This window comes from Narcine bancroftii, chromosome 8 (assembly GCF_036971445.1).
Source record: "Narcine bancroftii isolate sNarBan1 chromosome 8, sNarBan1.hap1, whole genome shotgun sequence".
Classification (NCBI taxonomy): Eukaryota; Metazoa; Chordata; class Chondrichthyes; order Torpediniformes; family Narcinidae; genus Narcine; species Narcine bancroftii.
In genome coordinates, this window is record NC_091476.1 from 153,444,871 (window position 1) to 153,466,987 (window position 22,117).

Below are 22,117 nucleotides of genomic sequence, written 5' to 3' on the forward strand. Positions count from 1 at the left end.
ATTGCGATCCACATCAGCCAGCAGGTCATAGTAGCACTGATTATCCAGGACTTCCATGTCATTCATGGGTTGTATGGTTTGAGAGCTCTGAACACAATATTGGGCCAAGTTCTCAAGTAAAAGAGAGGGTTCTGTCACATTACGGCTGTAAAATGTTGTATTGTGTAGAGGAGGCATTGGGTTCATTTGATAGGACTGGTTGCAGTACAGGCTAGCATCAGGTTGAGGAAATCCATAAACTGGATGAGATATTGGATGAGCTAGTCCTGGCAGACCACATGCTCTTTCTGTTGTGAATTCTGACTGAGTCGTTTGTGTGCTGGTGGTCTGAGGCTGGTTGTCCGAGGAGAGAATTTCCTGCTTGCTGAGCGGGTTTATCTCTGGAGGAAGGTATTGGGAAGCAGCCTCTTCTGTTGCCTGTTTGCTGATGGGGAAATTCTTTTCTTGGTGAACAGCTGATTCTTGTTGTTCAGTGCTCTCCACGTGAATGGAAATGGCGCTCCTGCATGGTCCACGGATTTGGCTTTTCCGTCGTGGCCTGTATTTATAGTTGGGGTACTCCAGCATGTGTTCCACTCGTAGCCTCTCGGCTTCCAAAATGTATGGTCGCTTCTGCACCACAGTCAGGGATTTCCAACAGCGCCCTGGAAAGTGAAGGGAGACACATGAGCCAGGCTGGAGATAGTGGAAGAAATGCACATTAAGAAAGACAGTGACCTTATTTAGACGACATTTGAATAGGTATATCGATAGGAAATGTTTAGAGAGATATGAGATGAGATTTGAGTTTATTGTCATATTGACACACATGAGAACAATGTACAGATGCATTGAAATTCTTGCTGCAGCCACACAGATATGTAAAATACGCCACAAATAATAAATATAAATCATGTTACCATGCAAGAGAGAGAAAAAAAAAGAGATTAAATATTTAAGGATAGATAACTATTCCCAGTTATAAATTCACCCAACTTGGTTTAGGAATCAATCTGAAAATAGTTGGTTTACATGAGGTGGTTCATGCTCTCCAATTCAATATGTGTTGAGATAACATGACTCACTAGTATGCTTTCCAGTTCCTGAGGTGTGACAACACCCCAAGAAGCATTCAAATTACAATACAATGAACTCCAGTGTGACAATAATAGGTAATGGGAGTGGTTTCAAGACTGTAATGTGATTCAGTGATCTGAAATGGCTGCAAAAAGTGATGGCAACCTTTTCCTCTAGTTTTGTAATTCCTTTGAGTTACTGGAATCAGTCCCACTTAGCTGAGTTTTTTTTTCTGTGTCTTTGTATCTACTCTGTGAAGCTATAGCATCCAAATGCTTTATTGGCATCATTGCCTTAACTTCATCCAGGTTGTCTCATTGATCAACACCCTTAAAACTCCTGACAAAGTAAAGCTTTGACAGATGTGGATACTATTCCCTCACAGCGTCTCTCCAAACCCTACCTTTATTCAGGCATTTTTTTTCTCTTTTGTCCTATCTACATCCATTTATATTTTCCCATGGCTGCTCTGTTAATCAAGGGATTTTCGGAGTGGGTAGCTGCAAAGTGATTTATGGAGGGGTAATGTCCACATCAGCTGCAGGCTCGTTTGTGGCTGACAAGTCCGATGTGGGACAGGCAGACACAGTTGCAGCAGTTGCAAGGGAAAATTGGTTGGTTGGGGTTGGGTGTTGGGTTTTTCCTCCTTTGTCTTTTGACAGTGAGGTTGGCTCTGCGGTCTTCTTCAAAGGAGGTTGCTGCCTGCCGAACTGTGAGGCACCAAGATGCACGGTTTGAGGCGATATCAGCCCACTGGCGATGGTGAATGTGGCAGGCACCAAGAGCTTTTTTTAGGCAGTCCTTGTACCTCTTCTTTGGTGCACCTCTGTCTCAGTGGCCAGTGGAGAGCTCGCCATATAACACGATCTTGAGAAGGCGAAGGTCCTCCATTCTGGAGACGTAACCTACCCAGCGCAGATGGATCTTCAGCAGCGTGGATTCGATGCTGTCGGCGCTGCCATCTCGAGTACTTTGATGTTGGAGATGAAGTCACTCCAATGAATGTTGAGGATGGAAGCGTTCTAGGAACGCCATAACTGGAAGAAGACCGCAGAGCCCACCTCACTGTCAAAAGACAAAGGAGGAAAAACCCAACACCCAACCCCAACCAACCATTTTTCCCTTGCAACCGCTGCAACCGTGTCTGCCTGTCCCGCATTGGACTTGTCAGGCACAAAACGAGCCTGCAGCTGACGTGGACATTACCCCTCCATAAATCTTCGTCCGCGAAGCCAAGCCAAAGAAAAAAAAAGCTGCAAAGGCTTGCAATAGAGACATGATTTTATTCCATGGAGAGTAGGGTTAATGGGAAATTCTGTTCCTCTTCTTTATCTTCACCTGTGTTACCCACTTCTCTTAGCTTAGGAGCGATGCTTGTCAAGGTTTCAGGCCTTTTTTTTCTGCAATTTTATGTTGGGAAAGAGACAACATTGTATTTATAATTTATAATTTGGACATACAGAATGGTAACAGGCTCTTTCGGCCCAAGCCCATGCCACTTATATACACCCAATTGACCTACAACACCCACCCCCTCAGTGTATTTTGAATGGTGGGCAGAAACCGGAGCACCCAGAGGAAACCCACGCAGACACGGGATTCGAAACCTGGTCTTGATTGCTGGCGCTGTTACAGCATTGCGCTAACCATTCCACCCCTGCTTTTTGACCACGGAAAAATAAATCCTTATACTGTATATTGTATACTCCTGTAATTGTCAAATATTTTTGGGCATCAATTTTTACACGGGTCAAACTTTTGATCTCGTAAGTACCTGCACCAATCAAGGCATTGGGAGCTCAGATGGACTGGCAGCCAGGGCAAGGATCTGCAGTCAGGAGCTCTGATGGGTGGGTGACTGAGGTGTCGGGAGAACTGATAGGTAGGGAGCCAGGGTGAAGGTTCACTGTCAGGGTGTCAGGAGCTCCAATGGGTGGGTGGCCAGGGCGAGGGTCCACTGGCATGTCATCGGGAGCACTGGTAGGCTGGTGGCTGGGGCGAAGTTCTGGTTTTGGGACATCGGGAGCTTGACTGGGTGGTCGGGGCCAAAAAATAGGGGTGTCGTCTTTTACACAGGTTATACAAAAGCTCCTGATTTTTGGGCCAAAAAATGGGGGGGTGGTCGACTATTACACGGTAATAATTCATTTTTAATAAATCTTTCCATCTTTTAGTGATTTGGAGATTTCTTCCAAGAAACAATAAAAGTGGCCTCCATTTTGCCACCAAAATGTTTCTTCACACTTGACCCAAGGGGCCAAATTTGTTATTTCTCTGATACATAATATTTGCATGGCTGCACGATGCTTTTCAAGGCACTTGAAGTTAGAAATTAAATAACTTAATGCAAATATATTATTGAACAATCAGCAATATTTTTCTGTTCTGCTCCATTTTATGTGTCTGCCTTCATCTGAATTTTGTCTTCAGTAAGTTATTCAAAATGAACTATCTCTACTTTTCAAAACAATTCCAGTTCCTTAATGCAGATCTGATAAAGTTCCAAAATACCCACTGCCATTCATTTTCTACATGGGTCTCATATGGGCAAAGTTTTATCAAATGTGCACCTTTCCAGAAATGTCAAAAATTTCATTTTCCACTTGGAATCTTTAATTTATTTCAGATATCATTTTAAACTTCATCAACAATATAATAAGGTCACCATCAGTTGAACATGATGTCATATTTATCTCCAATTAACCAATTTTATTGTCATGTTCAAAATTTTAAATATACTAATTGATCTGTTAATGCTGCATTGAAGGACTCACTCAAAGCCTTCAGCCTTCCTTGAAATCGAGAGCTGTCGATCACACAAAAGTTCAACCATGCTGGAAAACATAGACCAGAATAATCATACAGCACAGATGAATGCCCTCCAGTCCATCAAATCTAATCTATTAAGCATCCAATTGCACTAATCCTATACTAACCCCATTTTATTCTTCTTTAATTTCCATCAACTTCTTCCAGATTCTTCCACTCAACTACATACGCAGACCTATCATCAGAATTTAGACCTGAAATATCGACTGTTTCCCTCCCCACCTTCGACATGATCTATTTTTTTTTTAAATTTGAATTTAGACATAAAGCCTGGTAACAGGCCATTTCAGCCCATAAGCCCATGCCACCCAATTTCACCCAATTAACGTACAACCCCCAGTATGTTTCAAATGGTGGGAGAAACTGGAGTCCCCGGGGAAAACCCATGCAGGGACGGGTAGTAAGTGACAACTCCTTACAGACACCATGGGAGTTGAACCCCAGTCCCGGTCGCTGACTCTGTAATGGTGTTGCGCTAACCGCTATGCTAATTATGGCCCCTTCTGGGATCATTGTCTGAAGAGAGTGTACAAGATTGTTGAGCACCCTGCACACAGCATCTTTCAGCTGTTCCCATTGGGAAAGAGATGCAGGAGGATCAGAGCCAGCACCACCAGGCTGAGGAACAGCTTCTTCCCATGGGCAGTGAGAATGATGAGCGACCAAAGGAACTGCTCACACTAACCATCCAAGACTTTATTTATAAATTTATAATTGTATTTATTTATTTGTACAAATGAATGCCAGCCCTGCATATGTATTGTCTGTCTGTATATGTGTTAATTCTGGTTTTGTGCCTGTGTGTTTTGCGCCAAGGACGTTGTTTCGTACTTGTGTAATCAGATGTCAATAAACTTAACTTTACTTGATTTGTTTTTCTTCCTGACCTGTTAAGTTTTCCCAGCTTTTGTAGTTTGTTTTTTTTTTATTTGCAGACTGTTCACAGTTTTATTTGAGGGAGAGAATATTAACAAGCAGAATGAAATATGAAAAAATGGCAAATACATAACAAACTAGATTTATGTTAAGATTAACGTCTGAAAGTGAAAATTTGAGATGCGATAATTTTGAACTTTAGTAGTGTTGACAGACAATGGTTTCACTAGATCAAAATTTCTTCAGCAAGATCTGTGAAATTCCTCTAAGGAATAATATACAAACATTACCATGCCGATCTGACTCAGGCAGGCCAAATGTTAAGTGCAATTCATTGTTATCTGATGATATTACTTTTGGAAATTGTCTTATTTCTGTCTGTCACTTTTTTTTGACTATTTTATTCATATTTTCAAATCAGTGCGAATACATGAAATTCATCCATTACATAAAAAACATAATCACCATTTGATGTTGATTTTAAGTAAGGATAAACAAGAAAAAAGAGAAAAACAAGCCCTAATCCTCCCTCCTCCCATCCACCCATGGTTAAAAAGAAGAGGAGAAATAGTCAATAGAATTGAAGAGAGAAAAGAAATAGAGATGAAAAAAGAAAAAAGTTTCATTGGATTCATCAATCTCCTGCCAACGGACAAATGTCCCGACTTACCTGGAATCTCAGGTGGTTCCTGAATGCAGGGAGCTGAGGGCAGTGGTGAGTCGGTGGGTTGTGGGGAGGGGGAGGGGGGGGGGTGGATCATTAAGAATCTACACCTATATGTTGAAGATATGGACTCCAAATTTTTAGAAAATCATCGTCTTTTTCCTAAGGCTATAAGTAATTTTCTCCAGGGGAATACCAGCATATATTTCCACTTTCCAATGGGTCTTATCTAGATGGGAATCAGATTTCCAAGTAACTGCTATACACCTTGACCACTACCAATGCAATCTTTACAAATTTTAATTGGTGTTTTGACAGCCTCATTTTGGGTCCTGTCTGTCACTTAAGCATGTGTTCATGCAATTAAATGAGTTTTCAACTTTTATCATACTCCAACAATATTCTCCCCTCAGGCATTAATACAATTTTCTTTTAAAAGTTATTATTTAATTGATTTCTGATAGTCTTTAGATTCTTCAATCCAGATCATAATAATTCATCATGTAAAAAATATCTTTTAATTTCCCGTTTACCTTTTTTTGTTCTTTCTGGACCATTTAGTCTTTCTGCCACAGGGATACTCTCTCCAATTTAACGATTTAGATTTAATTTTTTTAAATTAATTTTTAAAAACCGATTCCTGCCATTGAAACCCATGTCTCCAAATTATACTCAATTAATCTAAAATGGTGGGAGGAAACCAGAGCACCTGGGGAAATCCAAACAGGTCACAAGGAGAATGTACAAACTCTTTACAGACAGTGCCAGATTCGAATCTGAGTCACTGGCTTTTGTAATAGTGTGGTGCTAAACACTATGTGTACCTTGCTGCCCTGGATTTAGAGGCCCTGGAATACAATATTGATGGAGATATACATCTCCTCTTCTCCAAGTCTACCCAGAATCAATTCACCCATCTGTTTCTGTGTGGATGTTAGTTAATGGGCTCACAAGACATTTGCTTTGTAATTCACTGCTACAAAGCACAATGTAATCCTTCCATTTTCCTTGTAATTGCAATAAAAAATTGTATTTGCATAGCAGCCAAGAACTTTATCAAAGCAAAATTAACTCAGATTTATGGATCATATGCCAGATAAAGAAAAATTTGGAAGCAGAAGGGAATCCAGAATTGATGTTCCAGGCATTTGAAGATAAGGCAGTGAATGGTGAATCAAAGAAAATCAGGAATCCACAAGAAGCTGGAATTCAAGAGGGCAGTGTTCTCAGAGGTCTATGAAGCCAGAGTAAGATTTAGAGTTAGGACATAGAAAGGCGTGGTCCAATGTGGATGAAAGAAGGGAAATTTTACAACCAAGACATTGACTAATATTTCAGGGGAATGAATGAATGCTTATCGTCATACACACAAGTACAAGGTTAGCGCCATGCCTTTACAGGGCCAGCGATCGGGACCTGGGTTCAAATCCCGCACTGTCTGTAAGGAGTTTGTATGTTATCCCTGTGTCTGCATGGGTTTCCCAGGAGCTCCGGTTTCCTCTCACCATTCCAAAAGTACTGGGGGTGTAGGTTAATTGGGTGTAATTGGGCAGCACGGACTCGAGGGTTGAAATGGCCTGTAACCATGCTATATGTCTAAATTTTAAAATTTATCGGTTACAGACACAATGAAGTACACAACGCACAAGAAGACACACAAAAAAAGGAAGAGAGAAAATATTATTGGATATTCACAGTTAGGTGTTGGCAAAATATATTTTGAGTCAGTAATGCAGACAGATCTTTGGTTGCCTTGGGGTAGTGTTACATTTCTTCAAGGCCACTGATACAATTCAACAATAATCCTAACTGTGTTGTACCAGAAGTAGGGAACAGGGGATAATGGGCAAGTAAGATGGTACTAGGGTAAAAACAAAAGCACAGTTTTTAATCTTTATACCAATGTTTTCTATCTGTACTGAGCTGAGACAGACAATGAGTGGGCAAGCTCTGACCAATTCTCTCAACTTTCAAAACCATTTTCCCAACTGGACTATGTCTTATTTATTGAGCTTGGGTTTAGGAAAGGAAATTAGCAGCTGAAATGAGTGACTTTTCACACATGCAACCTTGTAATGGTCCATCAGTCAATTATCAGGCATTCAGTTTAAGATGACAGAATAAGGACATAAGTAATGGATTCCTGTGAGCATTTACCTCCGAAGCACAAGGGTCAGCACCTCTGATAGCTCACGTCAGTATGATTGCCCATGTTTATCTTGTACCTAGTTTGTGAAAACCAGATCGATAACCAACCTGTTGGTCTGGAGAAGGTGACCATACAGGCGGCACAGTGAGTGCAGCGGTCAGTGCGACCTGGGTTCGAAACCGGCGCAGTTTGTTCTCCCCAAGACCTGTGTGGATTTCCTTTGGGTGCTCGGGTTTCCTCCCACCCTTCAAAATGTACAGGGTTGTAGATTAATTGGGTGGCATGAGTTTCAATGGCCAGAATTGGCTTCCACCTTGTTGTGAATTTTAAAAATGTCTGATTTTTAAAACATAGACCAACAGCTCATAGTTGATTGTTTTATTATTGTTATTTATTATTATGTGAATTGGTATCCACTACAAAGTGGGGAGGTGGTATTGGGGGCAGATGGCTGCACTGGTGTTGGGGCAAGTCATTGTTGACCTCACTGAAAACTTGCCTATCACAACAATTGGGAATCATCCAATTCAATGAGTCTGAATTAAATGACCCACTGCCTTAACTGACTGAGATAGCGGTTGGCTTCTTCGTTGAGGAAATTATCTGAAGCGTAAATTACGGTGGCATCAAATGGATGACGTAACCCCAATGAGGAATCAGAATTTTCAAGGATGCCAGCCATTAGATTTGTTAGGTCTGCTTTGTTCATGAATGAGTGAGACAAACACCAGGCTGAGTCGAAATCAGGGTTCTTTGTTCTTTATTACCGGATTGTAACACTTGCGACTAACAAAGTTAGTCGGAGAATGCATTCTGCCGTTATCAGCAAAATGGTGATTTTTTATACCCTTGGATACATGCTTAGAACATCATCATATCATTACTTGTCCAATGACTAAAACTGTTGCTATCCTTTCCCTGCTAGCTTCCTGCCTCTCAATCCATCAATGTCTCTCTTATCTTGTAAGTACAAGGATGCATTTACATCTTGTTACAGCCCTGTACATTCCCATCTCATGATGTTTTACCTAACAGGAGTACAAGGACACCTCCCCTTCTTGTTACTGCCCTGTACAGGTAACTCCCTACACATTCCCATCTCATGATGTTTTACCTTACAGATTCCATACTTGTCCTGGGATCAGAGATTCATGAATCCAAACCCCATGCTGGAAATCTGAGCATGTACTTCAATCTGAGTGAGGCTGCCTTGTCTGAGCTGCTATATTTCAATGAGACATTAAACCAAAGTTCCGCATGCTCTCTCAGTTGGGTATGACAGTCTGTATTCGACTATTTTGAAGTATTCTTCCCAATGCTTTGGCCAATATTTATCCTTCAATTAATATTATTGAAACAAATTATCTGACTTTAATCCTGTTGTTCTTTGAGGAATCTTTGCTGAATGTAAATTAACTGCGATCTCAAAAATATACATTTCAATAGTAATTACATCATATATAATTTGAGACATCAAGATTAATTTCTAATCAATTAATATGTTCAGAGGTTCTAGAAGGTGCATTGGATATGCATGTCTTTTATTGACTTTTAATATTGACGTTTATTACACATTAACTCACATATGCTGGTGGAAGCGTTCTAGGAGCCGTAGGTGATGCCGGTAGAGGACCCATGATTCGGAGCCGAACAGGAGTGTGGGTATGACAACGGCTCTGTATACGCTTATCTTTGTGAGGTTTTTCAGTTGGTTGTTTTTCCAGACTCTTTTGTGTAGTCTTCCAAAGGCGCTATTTGCCTTGGCGAGTCTGTTGTCTATCTCATTGTCGATCCTTGCATCTGATGATATGCTGCAGCCGAGATAGGTAAACTGGTTGACCGTTTTGAGTTTTGTGTGCCCGATGGAGATGTGGGGGGGCTGGTAGTCATGGTGGGGAGCTGGCTGATGGAGGACCTCAGTTTTCTTCAGGCTGACCTCCAGGCCAAACACTTTGGCAGTTTCCGCAAAGCAGGACGTCAAGCGCTGAAGAGCTGGCTCTGAATGGGCAACTAAAGCGGCATCGTCTGCAAAGAGTAGTTCACGGACAAGTTTCTCTTGTGTCTTGGTGTGAGCTTGCAGGCGCCTCAGATTGAAGAGACTGCCATCCGTGCGGTACCGGATGTAAACAGCGTCTTCATTGTTGGGGTCTTTCATGGCTTGGTTCAGCATCATGCTGAAGAAGATTGTCTCCGCTCCATCCTCAACATCCATTGGAGCGCTTTCATCCCTAACGTCGAAGTACTCGAGATGGCAGAGGTCGACAGCATCGAGTCCACGCTGCTGAAGATCCAGCAGCGCTGGGTGGGTCACGTCTCCAGAATGGAGGACCATCGCCTTCCCAAGATCGTGTTCTATGGTGAGCTCTCCACTGGCCACCGTGACAGAGGTGCACCAAAGAAAAGGTACAAGGACTGCCTAAAGAAATCTCTTGGTGCCTGCCACATTGACCACCGCCAGTGGGCTGATATCGCCTCAAACCGTGCATCTTGGCGCCTCACAGTTTGGCGGGCAGCAACCTCCTTTGAAGAAGACCACAGAGCCCACCTCACTGACAAAAGGCAAAGGAGGAAAAACCCAACACCCAACCCCAACCAACCAATTTTCCCCTGCAGCCGCTGCAACCGTGTCTGCCTGTCCCGCATCGGACTTGTCAGCCACAAACGAGCCTGCAGCTGACGTGGACTTTTTAACCCCCTCCATAAATCTTCGTCCGCGAAGCCATGCCAAAGAACTCACATATCCATGTGTAGGTTTATATTGAATTTTAAGATCTATGCATACCTGCACAGGCATTTACACATAAACATTTAAACATTCAGGTATGTCAAATATATATATTTTTATCATGACTGTTACCACTTGTGTAATATGTTGCAATGGAGAGCAACGTGATTCCCTGCCAAGCCAAAGAAGAATATGTTGCAGCACCTAGATACCGAAAAAATTTTAAAAATCTCAAAATTACTTAAATTAACATTGAAAAGTACAGCTAGAATTCTACAAACTTACAAACTGCACATTCTAATGACTTACATTGCAGAAAATATCAAACGTCTGTTTTTTTTTGAGGAATGGTTTTAATGCAACTACACACAAGATATAGAATTCAAAGAATCAGATCATAGAATGGTTACATCCAAGAGTCCATTCAGCCATCAAGTCATACCAGCTCCCAGTCGAACAATTTATTTGCTCCATTTCCCCCATTCAATTCCCACAGCCATACAAATGATTCTCTCTCAGGTATTTTCATTATTGTTGAATGTCATCGGAGGGCATTTGGCCTGCAGAATCAATGCTAGCTCAAACTACTCATTGATCCCATTCCCCTTGTAAACATATTCTCTCTCACGGATCAATTCACACAGCAGCAGTTCACCCACACCACCTACACCAGGGATGATTTTCAACATCTGATTACTCTAACAGTGAACTTGCCCTTGTCATTTAACAATTTTGCCTCAAACTAATTGACTCTCTTACAGACTATGAGTTTTAAGTCTTTGTATATAAATATTCATGGCAGCCTTCCTGTCCCTTTGGATAAAGTGTTAATTTTATCCCGTGGTCCTTGAATTATCTTGTAATACAAACTATTTTTTATTATCTGTTCGAGCTACATCAATCTTCCCGCACAGTACCATAGGTTGCTCGCCCCTCTTCCGATCCTTACCTAACAGTTTGCTGAGCTCTGTATTTTGAAGATTAGGATTCTGCAGAGATAACCTCTTCCTCTCGTCTTTTGCCCACACCATGAAGGCATTCATTGGTCGTGGAATTCGGCTGATGGCTATATGGGTCCTACAATCTCTCGGTTGGTCAACTGGCTTGGGGCCTTTCATATAGAAAGCACCAGGACTGACATAGTCTGTACCAGCAGCCCTCATCTTTATTGAAGATAACTTCTCATGCAAGTGGAGAAATTATACTGTGAGGACAGGATTTGAGTTTATATCAGGTTCTCAATTAGGTTGACTCCTCCTACAAGTTACAAGGAGACCAAACCACCTATTGGAAGCAAGCATAAACAAAAAAGATTTTTTAAGAACCTAATTGAAGAGTTTTTAGTTAGCCCATTATGTCAATACGCTGATGCAAATTTCAAGGAGTTCCAAATGCTCATCAAACAAATTCAGGGTTAGTTAAGAAAGAAATATGAAAAGAAAGTGCTCTCAGTGGTTGAATTTCTAGCTGGAATATGCAAAATGTAACAAATTTGCATGTCAAATTAGAACACTTTTCTCATGGCTCTGCTCACATTTTATCCAGAATAAGAATAAGTGCCTCAGCCAACGGTTAATGTTGCAGCTCGGCAGATCATGGATATTTTAAAGTTTGATAATTGTAGCAGGGTTACCTAAAGAGGAGGGATAAACCATCAGACATCATTTTTCACATTCATGACAACATGGAGAAAGAAAGATGTGGTCCTGTAACATGAGAAGAAGCTAGGCCACAAATTAAAGAGCATAACTCTCATAGTTTTAATCTCTAGCAAGTTTCCTGTGGCATGTGCCTATGAATTTTCATTTTTGAGTATTGATTAGATGAATATGAGGAAATAGGATGGTGAAGGTGGGGGGTGGGCTCAGCTTTAGATACTTAGGTGGGATTATGCAGATGGGAGGAATGCAGGACTTAACAATCTACTTTAATGCAAGGTCTAGAAAGGCAGATGAACTTAGAGCATTGGTTAGGATATGGGAATTGAACATTGTGGACTGATATTTCATTACATTACAGTGACATGATAAAAAAAAGGGCAAAATCAGCTACTCAACATTCCTGGATGTAGAATCTTCAGGAATGACAGGGAGGTGAATACAAAAGAACAGGTGGCAATGCAATATTGATTAATGAGTCCACTACTGCAGTAATGAATGGAGGAAGAGGGGAGCATGTGGATGGCGTTTACTTGAATTTCCTGAAGGCATTCGATAAAATACCACATAAAATACTTATACAGAAGATAAGGATGCATGGAATTAGGGATGGTGTATTAGCACGGATAGAGGATTGATTAATCAATATAAAGCAGAGAATTGGGGTGCAGGAGTGTTTTTCTAATTGGTAATTGGTTGTAAGCAGCATACCTCAGGGGTCGGCGCTAGGCCCGTAACTGTCCACAAAACGCATAAACGATTTGGAAGAGGGGACAGAGATGCTGATAACTCTAAATTGAGTAGAAAAGCAAATTGTGCAGAGGATATGGAGATTCTGCAGAGAAATATAGATAGGTTAAGTGAGTGGGCAAAGGTCTTGCAGGTGGAGTACAATGTTGGTAAGTGTGAGCTTATCCTTTTTGGAAGGAAGAATAGAAAATCAGAATATTATTAAAATGACAAGCGATTGCACCATGGTGACATGCAGAAGGACTTGGGAGTGCTTGTGCATGAATCGCAGAAGGTTGGTTTACAGGTGCAGTAGGCTATCAAGAAGGCCTTCATTGCTCGAGGGATTGAATTTAAGAGCTGGGAGGTTATGCTCCAACTGTACAAAGTACTGGTGAGACCACATCTAGAGTACTGCATGCAGTTCTGGTCTCCTTACTTGAGGAAGGATGTACTGGCTTTGGAGGTGGGTGCAGAGGAGGTTCACCAGGTTGTTTACAGAGATGAGGGGGTTAGCCTATGAGGAGAGTGTCTGGGACTATACTCACTGGAATTTAGAAGACTGAGAAGGGATCTTAGAGAAACATATAAAATTATGAAAGGCATAGGTAAGTTATTTCCATTGGTAGGGGAGACTAGAACTAGAGGACATAGCCTCAAGATTCAGGGTAGTAAATTTAGGAGCGAGATGAGGAGGAACTGCTTTTCCCAGTCAGTGGTGAATCTGTGGAATTCGCAGGCCATTGAAGCAGTAGATTCTAGTATGTTTGTTCTTTCAAGAAGAATGGCTTTATGTGGGTTTCACACGTAATTGACTTTACTTTCCTTGAGGTGTTTCAACCAACTTCAGTTAGAATTCTGGGATGCAAACTCGCTGAACTAACTGTAGAGATCCAGCTTGTTGCAGCAGCTCACCAATAATAAGGATATTGGATGTGGTTCTGTCACCAGTCATGTCATCCTGAACCGTAGCCACTTTAGCTACTAGAGAGGCAGTTGGATGCTCTATTTCTTGTAACAGCATGTTACCATCTTTGATATCTCCATCATCAGATACCAACATTTTCCTGATTCCTTTATGGAGTGATACCTTTTGAATAGTATGCTGTACCTCTATGATAGTCAGTTTACCCTGAAGATCTTTCAACTCAGCATGGAGTTTCCGTAGAATTATTTGGGCATGCGACTTGTCTCGTTGCAAGTTGTGTATCTGTTATTTGTAGTTTCTATACCATCTGCTGGAGTTTTCTGTGTGATGGTGACATGTATTCTAGAGTTGCTGCCATTTGACTGTTACTTTGCTTAGGGTCTATTAAATGTTTTTGAAAATTTGCAATCTTCTGCTTTTCTTTTTCTTCCATAATTTCTATATATTCTTTCATCATTTGTTTTTCACAAAGTGCTTCATCACGTGATATTATGGTCAAGGCAACGTCTTTCTCCTTTTATTCCAATACCAACTGTATCTGAGAAAATGTAGGCTCAAACAGTGCGATAGCCTTCTGTAATTGAACATTTTCAAACATGGCATCTTATCTACCACTGTAGTTCATCCTGTAATTGCTCCATCCTGGACTGCAGATGTTCTAGGGTTGCAAGACACTCAATGAGATGCCCATTTTCTTTCTCTTGTTTCTTCAATGTAGCGGTCAATGCATCTACTTCAAACTGATTCTCAGTCATTTATACCTCAAGTCTGTTATTCTCCCTTGTTAAATTTTCAATGTTGATATGTGCTGATCCATTTGGGTTTCCATTTTTTTGTTTAATGTGTTCATATTCATTTACAGAAGACTTTAATTTCTCTTTCTGATGGACAATTTCAGATTCAAGAGGGGACTTTTGTGTCATTATCTTTTTCTCCATTGTTTCAAATTTCTGCTGGACCTCCATAAATAAAATTTGAAGGTTCAAATTCTTTTTTTAATTGTTGCTTTTCATTCACAGTCACTGGAACAATCCATTCTGTTTCACCAGCAGGAGTAAATCCATGAAGAATTCCTCTATTTCTTCATCTACTGTGTGTACTTTTCTCTTAGTGGCCCCTGCTTTACAGCACTTTACAAGATTATTTTTCTTCCTGCATTTATAGCAGGACTTTCCTTGGGCAGGACACATCTCTGGAACATATCTATGTCTGCACTTGCTGCATTTGCTGTTTGAGCTTACTACTTTGCTTTGTTATTACTTTGGGAAACTCCTGGTGCTCTGGTTCTCTCTTTTCATCACATGCACCATTGTGTCTATCTTGTGCAGCTCCTTAGCTTGTGCTCGTGTGGTCTCTGTTGCCCTAAACAAATTCACAGCCTTTTATAGACTCAAATCTTTTTATCACACAACAGTCTTTCTTCAAGTCCATTATCTGTGATTCTGCAGACTATTCTGTCTTTAATAAGTAAACTTTTCACTTCTCCAAATCACATAATGTCCTCAATGTGTGAAGCTCGGCTTAGTATTGGTCAATGCTCATGGCTTGTTTCTGGTCACAGGAGAAAAACTTGCATCTCTCAGATGTGATATTTTTACTTGGAAGAAAATACTCCTCAAATTTGTTTTCATCATAGTGTCCAATGTGAAAGTTGTCTTATCATTTTGTAGACTGTTGTAGATGGCCAAGGCACCTTCATCCATCATATGCAAAAACATACCGTTTTCTATTGGCCTCTCCCATTCCACTTTCTTTCTTTGTTTCTTTGGCTTGGCTTCGCGGACGAAGATTTATGGAGGGGGTAAAAGTCCACGTCGGCTGCAGGCTCGATTGTGGCTGACAAGTCCGATGCGGGACAGGCAGACACGGTTGCAGCGGTTGCAGGAGAAAATTGGTTGGTTGGGGTTGGGTGTTGGGTTTTTCCTCCTTTGTCTTTTGTCAGTGAGGTGGGCTCTGCGGTCTTCTTCAAAGGAGGTTGCTGCCCGGTCTTCTTCAAAGGAGGTTGCTGTGAGGCGCCAAGATGCACGGTTTGAGGCGATATCAGCCCACTGGCGGTGGTCAATGTGGCAGGCACCAAGAGATTTCTTTAGGCAGTCCATTCCACTAGCTTCTAAATAAATGTTGAATCACTGTTTGAAGTGTTCCAATTATCAGCTTGATTGCCAGTAAACTGCATCAGTGTGAGAGGGTTTAACTTATCCATGTTTACAAACTATTGTCTTTTCTTACTCACTCAGACATTTCTGCCATCATGTTATGTTTGTTTTTTCATGAAGAACAACTTTATGTGGGTTTAATACTTAACTGACTTTACTTCCTTGAGCTGCTTCAACTGACTTCAGTTTGAATTCTAGGATGCAAACCCTCTGAACTTGCTTCGGCAGCTCACCAATAATAAGGATATTGGTTGTGGTTCGGTCACCAGTCATGTCATCCTGAGCCGTAGCCACTTTAGCTACTAGAGAGGCAGTTGGATGATCTATTTGCATTTCTTGTAACAGCATGAGCAACAGAGACAATCTCAGTAAGTATATTTAAGACAATATTGGATAGATTTCTACATGGTAAGGGAATTAAGGGATATGGGGAAGAGGCAGGTAGATGGTGAAGAGGCTTGACAGGCCGGATAGCCTACATCCACTCCTACTTCTTTTGTTCTTTTGCTCTTATGCGTGACAAAGCTTTATAAATGAGGCCTAATAGTAAACCATGAAAAAAAATGGGACTACCAGTTTGTGAGGTGCTGTATGTCAACAACTAAATATAAAGAGATGTCAAAGAACTGTTGTTGGCCACTGCATAATAGGGTAAGCAGTGTGAATAATTTGAGAAGTTGCCAAGACAATACAGAAATAAAGACATGATTTAGTGCTTTATAAAAAGCTGATATGGTGTAATGGAGTTTAATAAATGTTATGAATAAAGTCTATTCTTAAAGCATAAATAGTAATATCTAATTTACAAGGGTTAATTCTTTTCACTCCGCCAACATTATGCATGTAAACTTATATGCAGATATGCCGGCAACACTAAATTCACAAACTAGATCAATATCCTAAGGAGCTGCAGGAAATTGCAAATAAGTCACTGGTTTGTCCAGTGTCTGGGAGTTTGGCAGAAGAGCCACATTAGATTCAAGTCAGAGGGCTCTTGTATTCTTAAGACTTCTGCTGTAGGAGAGAATCCTCCCTACTGTGGCATAAAAAAGACCAATATTCATTTTTATTACCAAAAAATTCAAAACATTGAAGTAGCTGCTAACTTTCAATATCTATATGTAAGGTTTCAATGCATTTGTAGCTTTATATGCCGCACATCCTTAAAACTGTGCAGAACTTTTTTTCTTGAACCCAAAATGAATGATCTTGCACTTCATCATTTTGTATTTTATCTTCCACTAATCCTTTCAACCACTGGTTTATTTATAATTATGTCACACAATATGACCGAGTTTGTATGACCTTTGGGATCAGTTGAAGACTACCATACTGCAATCCACTGAAGAGGTACTGGGCTTCTCCTCCAGGAAAAACAAGGACTGGTTTGACGAAAACAGCCAGGAAATCCAGGAGCTGCTGGCAAAGAAGCGAGCTGCCCACCAGGCTCACCTTACAAAGCCGTCCTGTCCAGAGAAGAAACAAGCCTTCCGTCGCGCATGCAGCCATCTTCAGCGCAAACTCCGGGAGATCCAAAATGAGTGGTGGACTAGCCTCGCCAAACGAACACAGCTCAGCGCGGACATTGGCGACTTCAGGGGTTTCTACGAGGCTCTAAAGGCTGTGTACGGCCCCTCACCCCAAGTCCAAAGCCCGCTGCGCAGCTCAGACGACAAAGTCCTCCTCAGCGACAAGATCTCCATCCTCAACCGATGGTCAGAACACTTCCAATCTCTTTTCAGTACCAACCGCTCAGTCCAAGATTCCGCCCTGCTCCAGCTCCCTCAACAGCCCCTAAGGCTAGAGCTGGATGAGGTTCCCACCCTGGATGAGACATATAAGGCAATCGAACAACTGAAAAGTGGCAAAGCAGCAGGTATGGATGGAATCCCCCCAGAAGTCTGGAAGGCTGGCGGCAAAACTCTGCATGCCAAACTGCATGAGTTTTTCAAGCTTTGTTGGGACCAAGGTAAACTGCCTCAGGATCTTCGTGATGCCACCATCATCACCCTGTACAAAAACAAAGGCGAGAAATCAGACTGCTCAAACTACAGGGGAATCACGTTGCTCTCCATTGCAGGCAAAATCTTCGCTAGGATTCTACTAAATAGAATAATACCTAGTGTCGCTGAGAATATTCTCCCAGAATCACAGTGCGGCTTTCGCGCAAACAGAGGAACCACTGACATGGTCTTTGCCCTCAGACAGCTCCAAGAAAAGTGCAGAGAACAAAACAAAGGACTCTACATCACCTTTGTTGACCTCACCAAAGCCTTCGACACCGTGAGCAGGAAAGGGCTTTGGCAAATACTAGAGCGCATCGGATGTCCCCCAAAGTTCTTCAACATGATTATCCAACTGCACGAAAACCAACAAGGTCGGGTCAGATACAGCAATGAGCTCTCTGAACCCTTCTCCATTAACAATGGCGTGAAGCAAGGCTGTGTTCTCGCACCAACCCTCTTTTCAATCTTCTTCAGCATGATGCTGAACCAAGCCATGAAAGATCCCAACAATGAAGACGCTGTTTACATCCGGTACCGCACGGATGGCAGTCTCTTCAATCTGAGGCGCCTGCAAGCTCACACCAAGACACAAGAGAAACTTGTCCGTGAACTACTCTTTGCAGATGATGCCGCTTTAGTTGCCCATTCAGAGCCAGCTCTTCAGCGCTTGACGTCCTGCTTTGCGGAAACTGCCAAAATGTTTGGCCTGGAAGTCAGCCTGAAGAAAACTGAGGTCCTCCATCAGCCAGCTCCCCACCATGACTACCAGCCCCCCCACATCTCCATCGGGCACACAAAACTCAAAACGGTCAACCAGTTTACCTATCTCGGCTGCACCATTTCATCAGATGCAAGGATCGACAATGAGATAGACAACAGACTCGCCAAGGCAAATAGCGCCTTTGGAAGACTACACAAAAGAGTCTGGAAAAACAACCAACTGAAAAACCTCACAAAGATAAGCGTATACAGAGCCGTTGTCATACCCACACTCCTGTTCGGCTCCGAATCATGGGTCCTCTACCGGCACCACCTACGGCTCCTAGAACGCTTCCACCAGCGTTGTCTCCGCTCCATCCTCAACATCCATTGGAGCGCTCACACCCCTAACGTCGAGGTACTCGAGATGGCAGAGGTCGACAGCATCGAGTCCACGCTGCTGAAGATCCAGCTGCGCTGGATGGGTCACGTCTCCAGAATGGAGGACCATCGCCTTCCCAAGATCGTATTATATGGCGAGCTCTCCACTGGCCACCGTGACAGAGGTGCACCAAAGAAAAGGTACAAGGACTGCCTAAAGAAATCTCTTGGTGCCTGCCACATTGACCACCGCCAGTGGTCTGATAACGCCTCAAACCGTGCATCTTGGCGCCTCACAGTTTGGCGGGCAGCAGCCTCCTTTGAAGAAGACCGCAGAGCCTACCTCACTGACAAAAGGCAAAGGAGGAAAAACCCAACACCCAACCCCAACCAACCAATTTTCCCTTGCAACCGCTGCAATCGTGTCTGCCTGTCCCGCATCGGACTGGTCAGCCACAAACGAGCCTGCAGCTGACGTGGACTTTTTACCCCCTCCATAAATCTTCGTCCGCGAAGCCAAGCCAAAGAAAAAGAAAAACACCTGATGATTAAAGATCACCGAAGGACTCGATGAGTCACATCTGTCAATTGGAGAAGATACTCATGGAATACATAGAAATAATGGCCTTTTATATTCCTGTATAATTAGATAAGAATTACTCTGGTTTCAGGGAGAGAAACTAGAGAGGAATTGGGGAACTGGCACAGAAGAAGAGTTGAGGCCAGCATTGATCAGCTGTGATCATATTGAATGCTGGGTCAGTGGAGCTGTTTTCCCATTCTTGCTCCTATTTTCTTGTGTTCTTGAGTTCATGTGAAGTTTGGAACAAGGCAGGAAAGTTGCTTAGTGTCGACTTACAGAGAGAGGGAAATTTATTTGGTGGGTTTGAATTGTTGGAAAAGGATGAAATCTTTGAGAAGGGTAAGGTGGAAGAACAACAAACCAAGCCGTGTCTTTATACTAAATATCACACACTGGTGGTGTAAGTGGCAATATATTTCTGTAAAGGGGAAGGTATGAGCCATCTAGAAAAATGGAACATTGCAGCATCGAAAACAGGACCTTCAGCCCTTCTAATCTGCACCAAACTATTATTCTGCCTTGTCCCAATGATCTACACCCTTTCCATAGCCCTCCATACACCCTCCATCCAAGAACCTATTCAAAAATTTCTTGTGTTAAATTGAATCTGCATTCCTCACTTCAATTGGTAGCTTATTTCATATTCTCACCGCTCTCTATGTGAATAAGTTCCCCCAAAACTTCTCCCCTTTCACCCTTAACCCATGACATCAGGTTTGTATCTCACCTAACCACAGTGGAAAAAGCCTATTTGCATTTGTCATAATTTTCTATACCTTTATTAAATCTCCCCTCATTCTTCTATGCTCCAGAGAATAAAGTCCTAACCTGTTTAACCTTTCCCTGTAACTCAGTTCCTTAGGTCCCAGCAACATCCTAGCAAATCTTCTCTACAATCTTTCAATTTTATTGATATCTTTCATTTAGTTAGATGACCAAAACTGCACACAATGCTCCAAATTTGGCCTCACTCATATCTTATACAACTTTACTATAACATCCCAACTCCAATACTTAATACTTTGTTATGAAGCCCCGATACTGGCCAACATGTCAATTGTTTTGACCATTGAGATTGTGAATGGTAAGACCTTCTTATACGGGGAAGGACAGCATGGATGGTGAATGGGATAATGAGAGAGTATAAGGGTCGATTCTGAGGATGTAACAGACCAGAGATTGTTGATAGAATCATAGAATCTGGAGCTTATGGTTTTGAGAGACCAGTGATGGATCTTCTAAATGCTCAAACTGTTCTACAGAGTCAAAAGGAGTAAATAGCCAAAAAGCATGAAGAAAGCCTGTAATGGTCAAAGGAAGGGCTGCAGGTTTGCAAGGTGCTAAACACAAGAGGTGGCAGTTTACTCTTTGCTCAATTTCCTACAATGTTCTCAGAATGTTCCTCGCAACAAATCTGAGCTTTGAACAATGGCACATTAAAAAGGCTTGGTAACAATAAGAAACAAAATACTATGGATAAAAATCAGAATTATTGGATCTACCCTGCAGGTCAGGCACCATCTGTATAGTGAGAAACAGAATGAACTTATCAGGTCAGTTACTTTTCAATTAGTAATAGAAAAAGTGAGAAATCAATTGTGGTTTAAGTTGCAAAGAAGAGCAAGGGTTGGAGAAATGTTTGTGATTGGATGAAGTTCATGAGAGACTGGGATAGAAATGGCAAGATGTAGACTGAGGCAGGGTGCTGAAGGCTTATTAATTATGAATGACCTGTTTGGCCAGATTTGATGAAAGTATAAGGTGCTGGACACAAAACGAGAGACAGTTTACTGTTCAATGAAGTGAAATTTCTCTTCAAAAGGTGCTACCTGACTAGTTCATCACCAGCAATTTTGCTTTTCAGGAAATAGTGTTAGGTGTGGAGAAAGTGCTGGAGAGCATAAACCCAAACACAATGCTGGAGAAACTCAGCAGGTCAAACAGAGTACTTATATCACATAGATACATAACAAATGTTTCAGGCTTGAGCCCTTCATCAAGGTATGAGCAAAATGTTGGCAGGTCCAGGTGTCTGGGAGATCACTTAGTTGAGCACCTTGGTCTGTCTACCGCAATAACATAGATCTCCCAATGACCATCCATTTCAATTCACATCCCATTCCCTTGCTGACATACCTGTCCATGATCTCATGCACTGCCGGATTGAGACCACGTGCAAATTGGAGGAACTACACCTCATCGTCCGACTGGGGACCTTCCAACTGAGTGGCATTAATAGCAACTTCTCTGGCTTTCATTAACCCCTCTCCCCCACTTCTTACCCTATTGCCTTCCCCAGCTCCATCTCTTTCTTCCCTGTCTCCTTTTGCACAGACATGATACATTCTTCCCTTTGCCCTTATCATATCTAATTAGCACCTGTTGTTGGTCTAGATTCATCTCCCAGCCAGCATTATCTGAATTCTGAGATTTTCCTGAGATTTCCTGGGCTCATTCTGTTTATTCATTAAAGAAGAGCTTTAATATATCTTTGCTTTTTACGGATGCTAAAAAGACTGAGTTAAGACTGAGTTCCTCGAACATTTCCGTGTGTTTTTACCATAATCACAGCATATGCAGATTTTTGTGTCTTACAAAGTGCACTGTTTCACCCACTGAGTTTCTCCAGCATTGTGTTTTTACTTCAATCACAGGGTCTGCAGACTTTGAGTTTTACT

General features: G+C 41.9%; 1 protein-coding gene across 1 annotated transcript in view; it reads right to left on the reverse strand.

Annotated features, from left to right (window-relative positions):
* Positions 1 to 11,451, reverse strand: part of LOC138742132 (uncharacterized) — a 56,697-nt gene extending 45,246 nt beyond the window's left edge. Inside the window, exons 1-2 of the mRNA XM_069896315.1 lie at positions 11,249 to 11,451; positions 6 to 644 (exon numbers count right to left, since the gene is read on the reverse strand). Coding sequence (XP_069752416.1) covers positions 6 to 644; positions 11,249 to 11,417 — 808 coding nt within the window. The 5' untranslated portion in view covers positions 11,418 to 11,451. The remainder of the gene's footprint in view (positions 1 to 5; positions 645 to 11,248) is intronic.
* Positions 11,452 to 22,117: the final 10,666 nt, after the last annotated feature.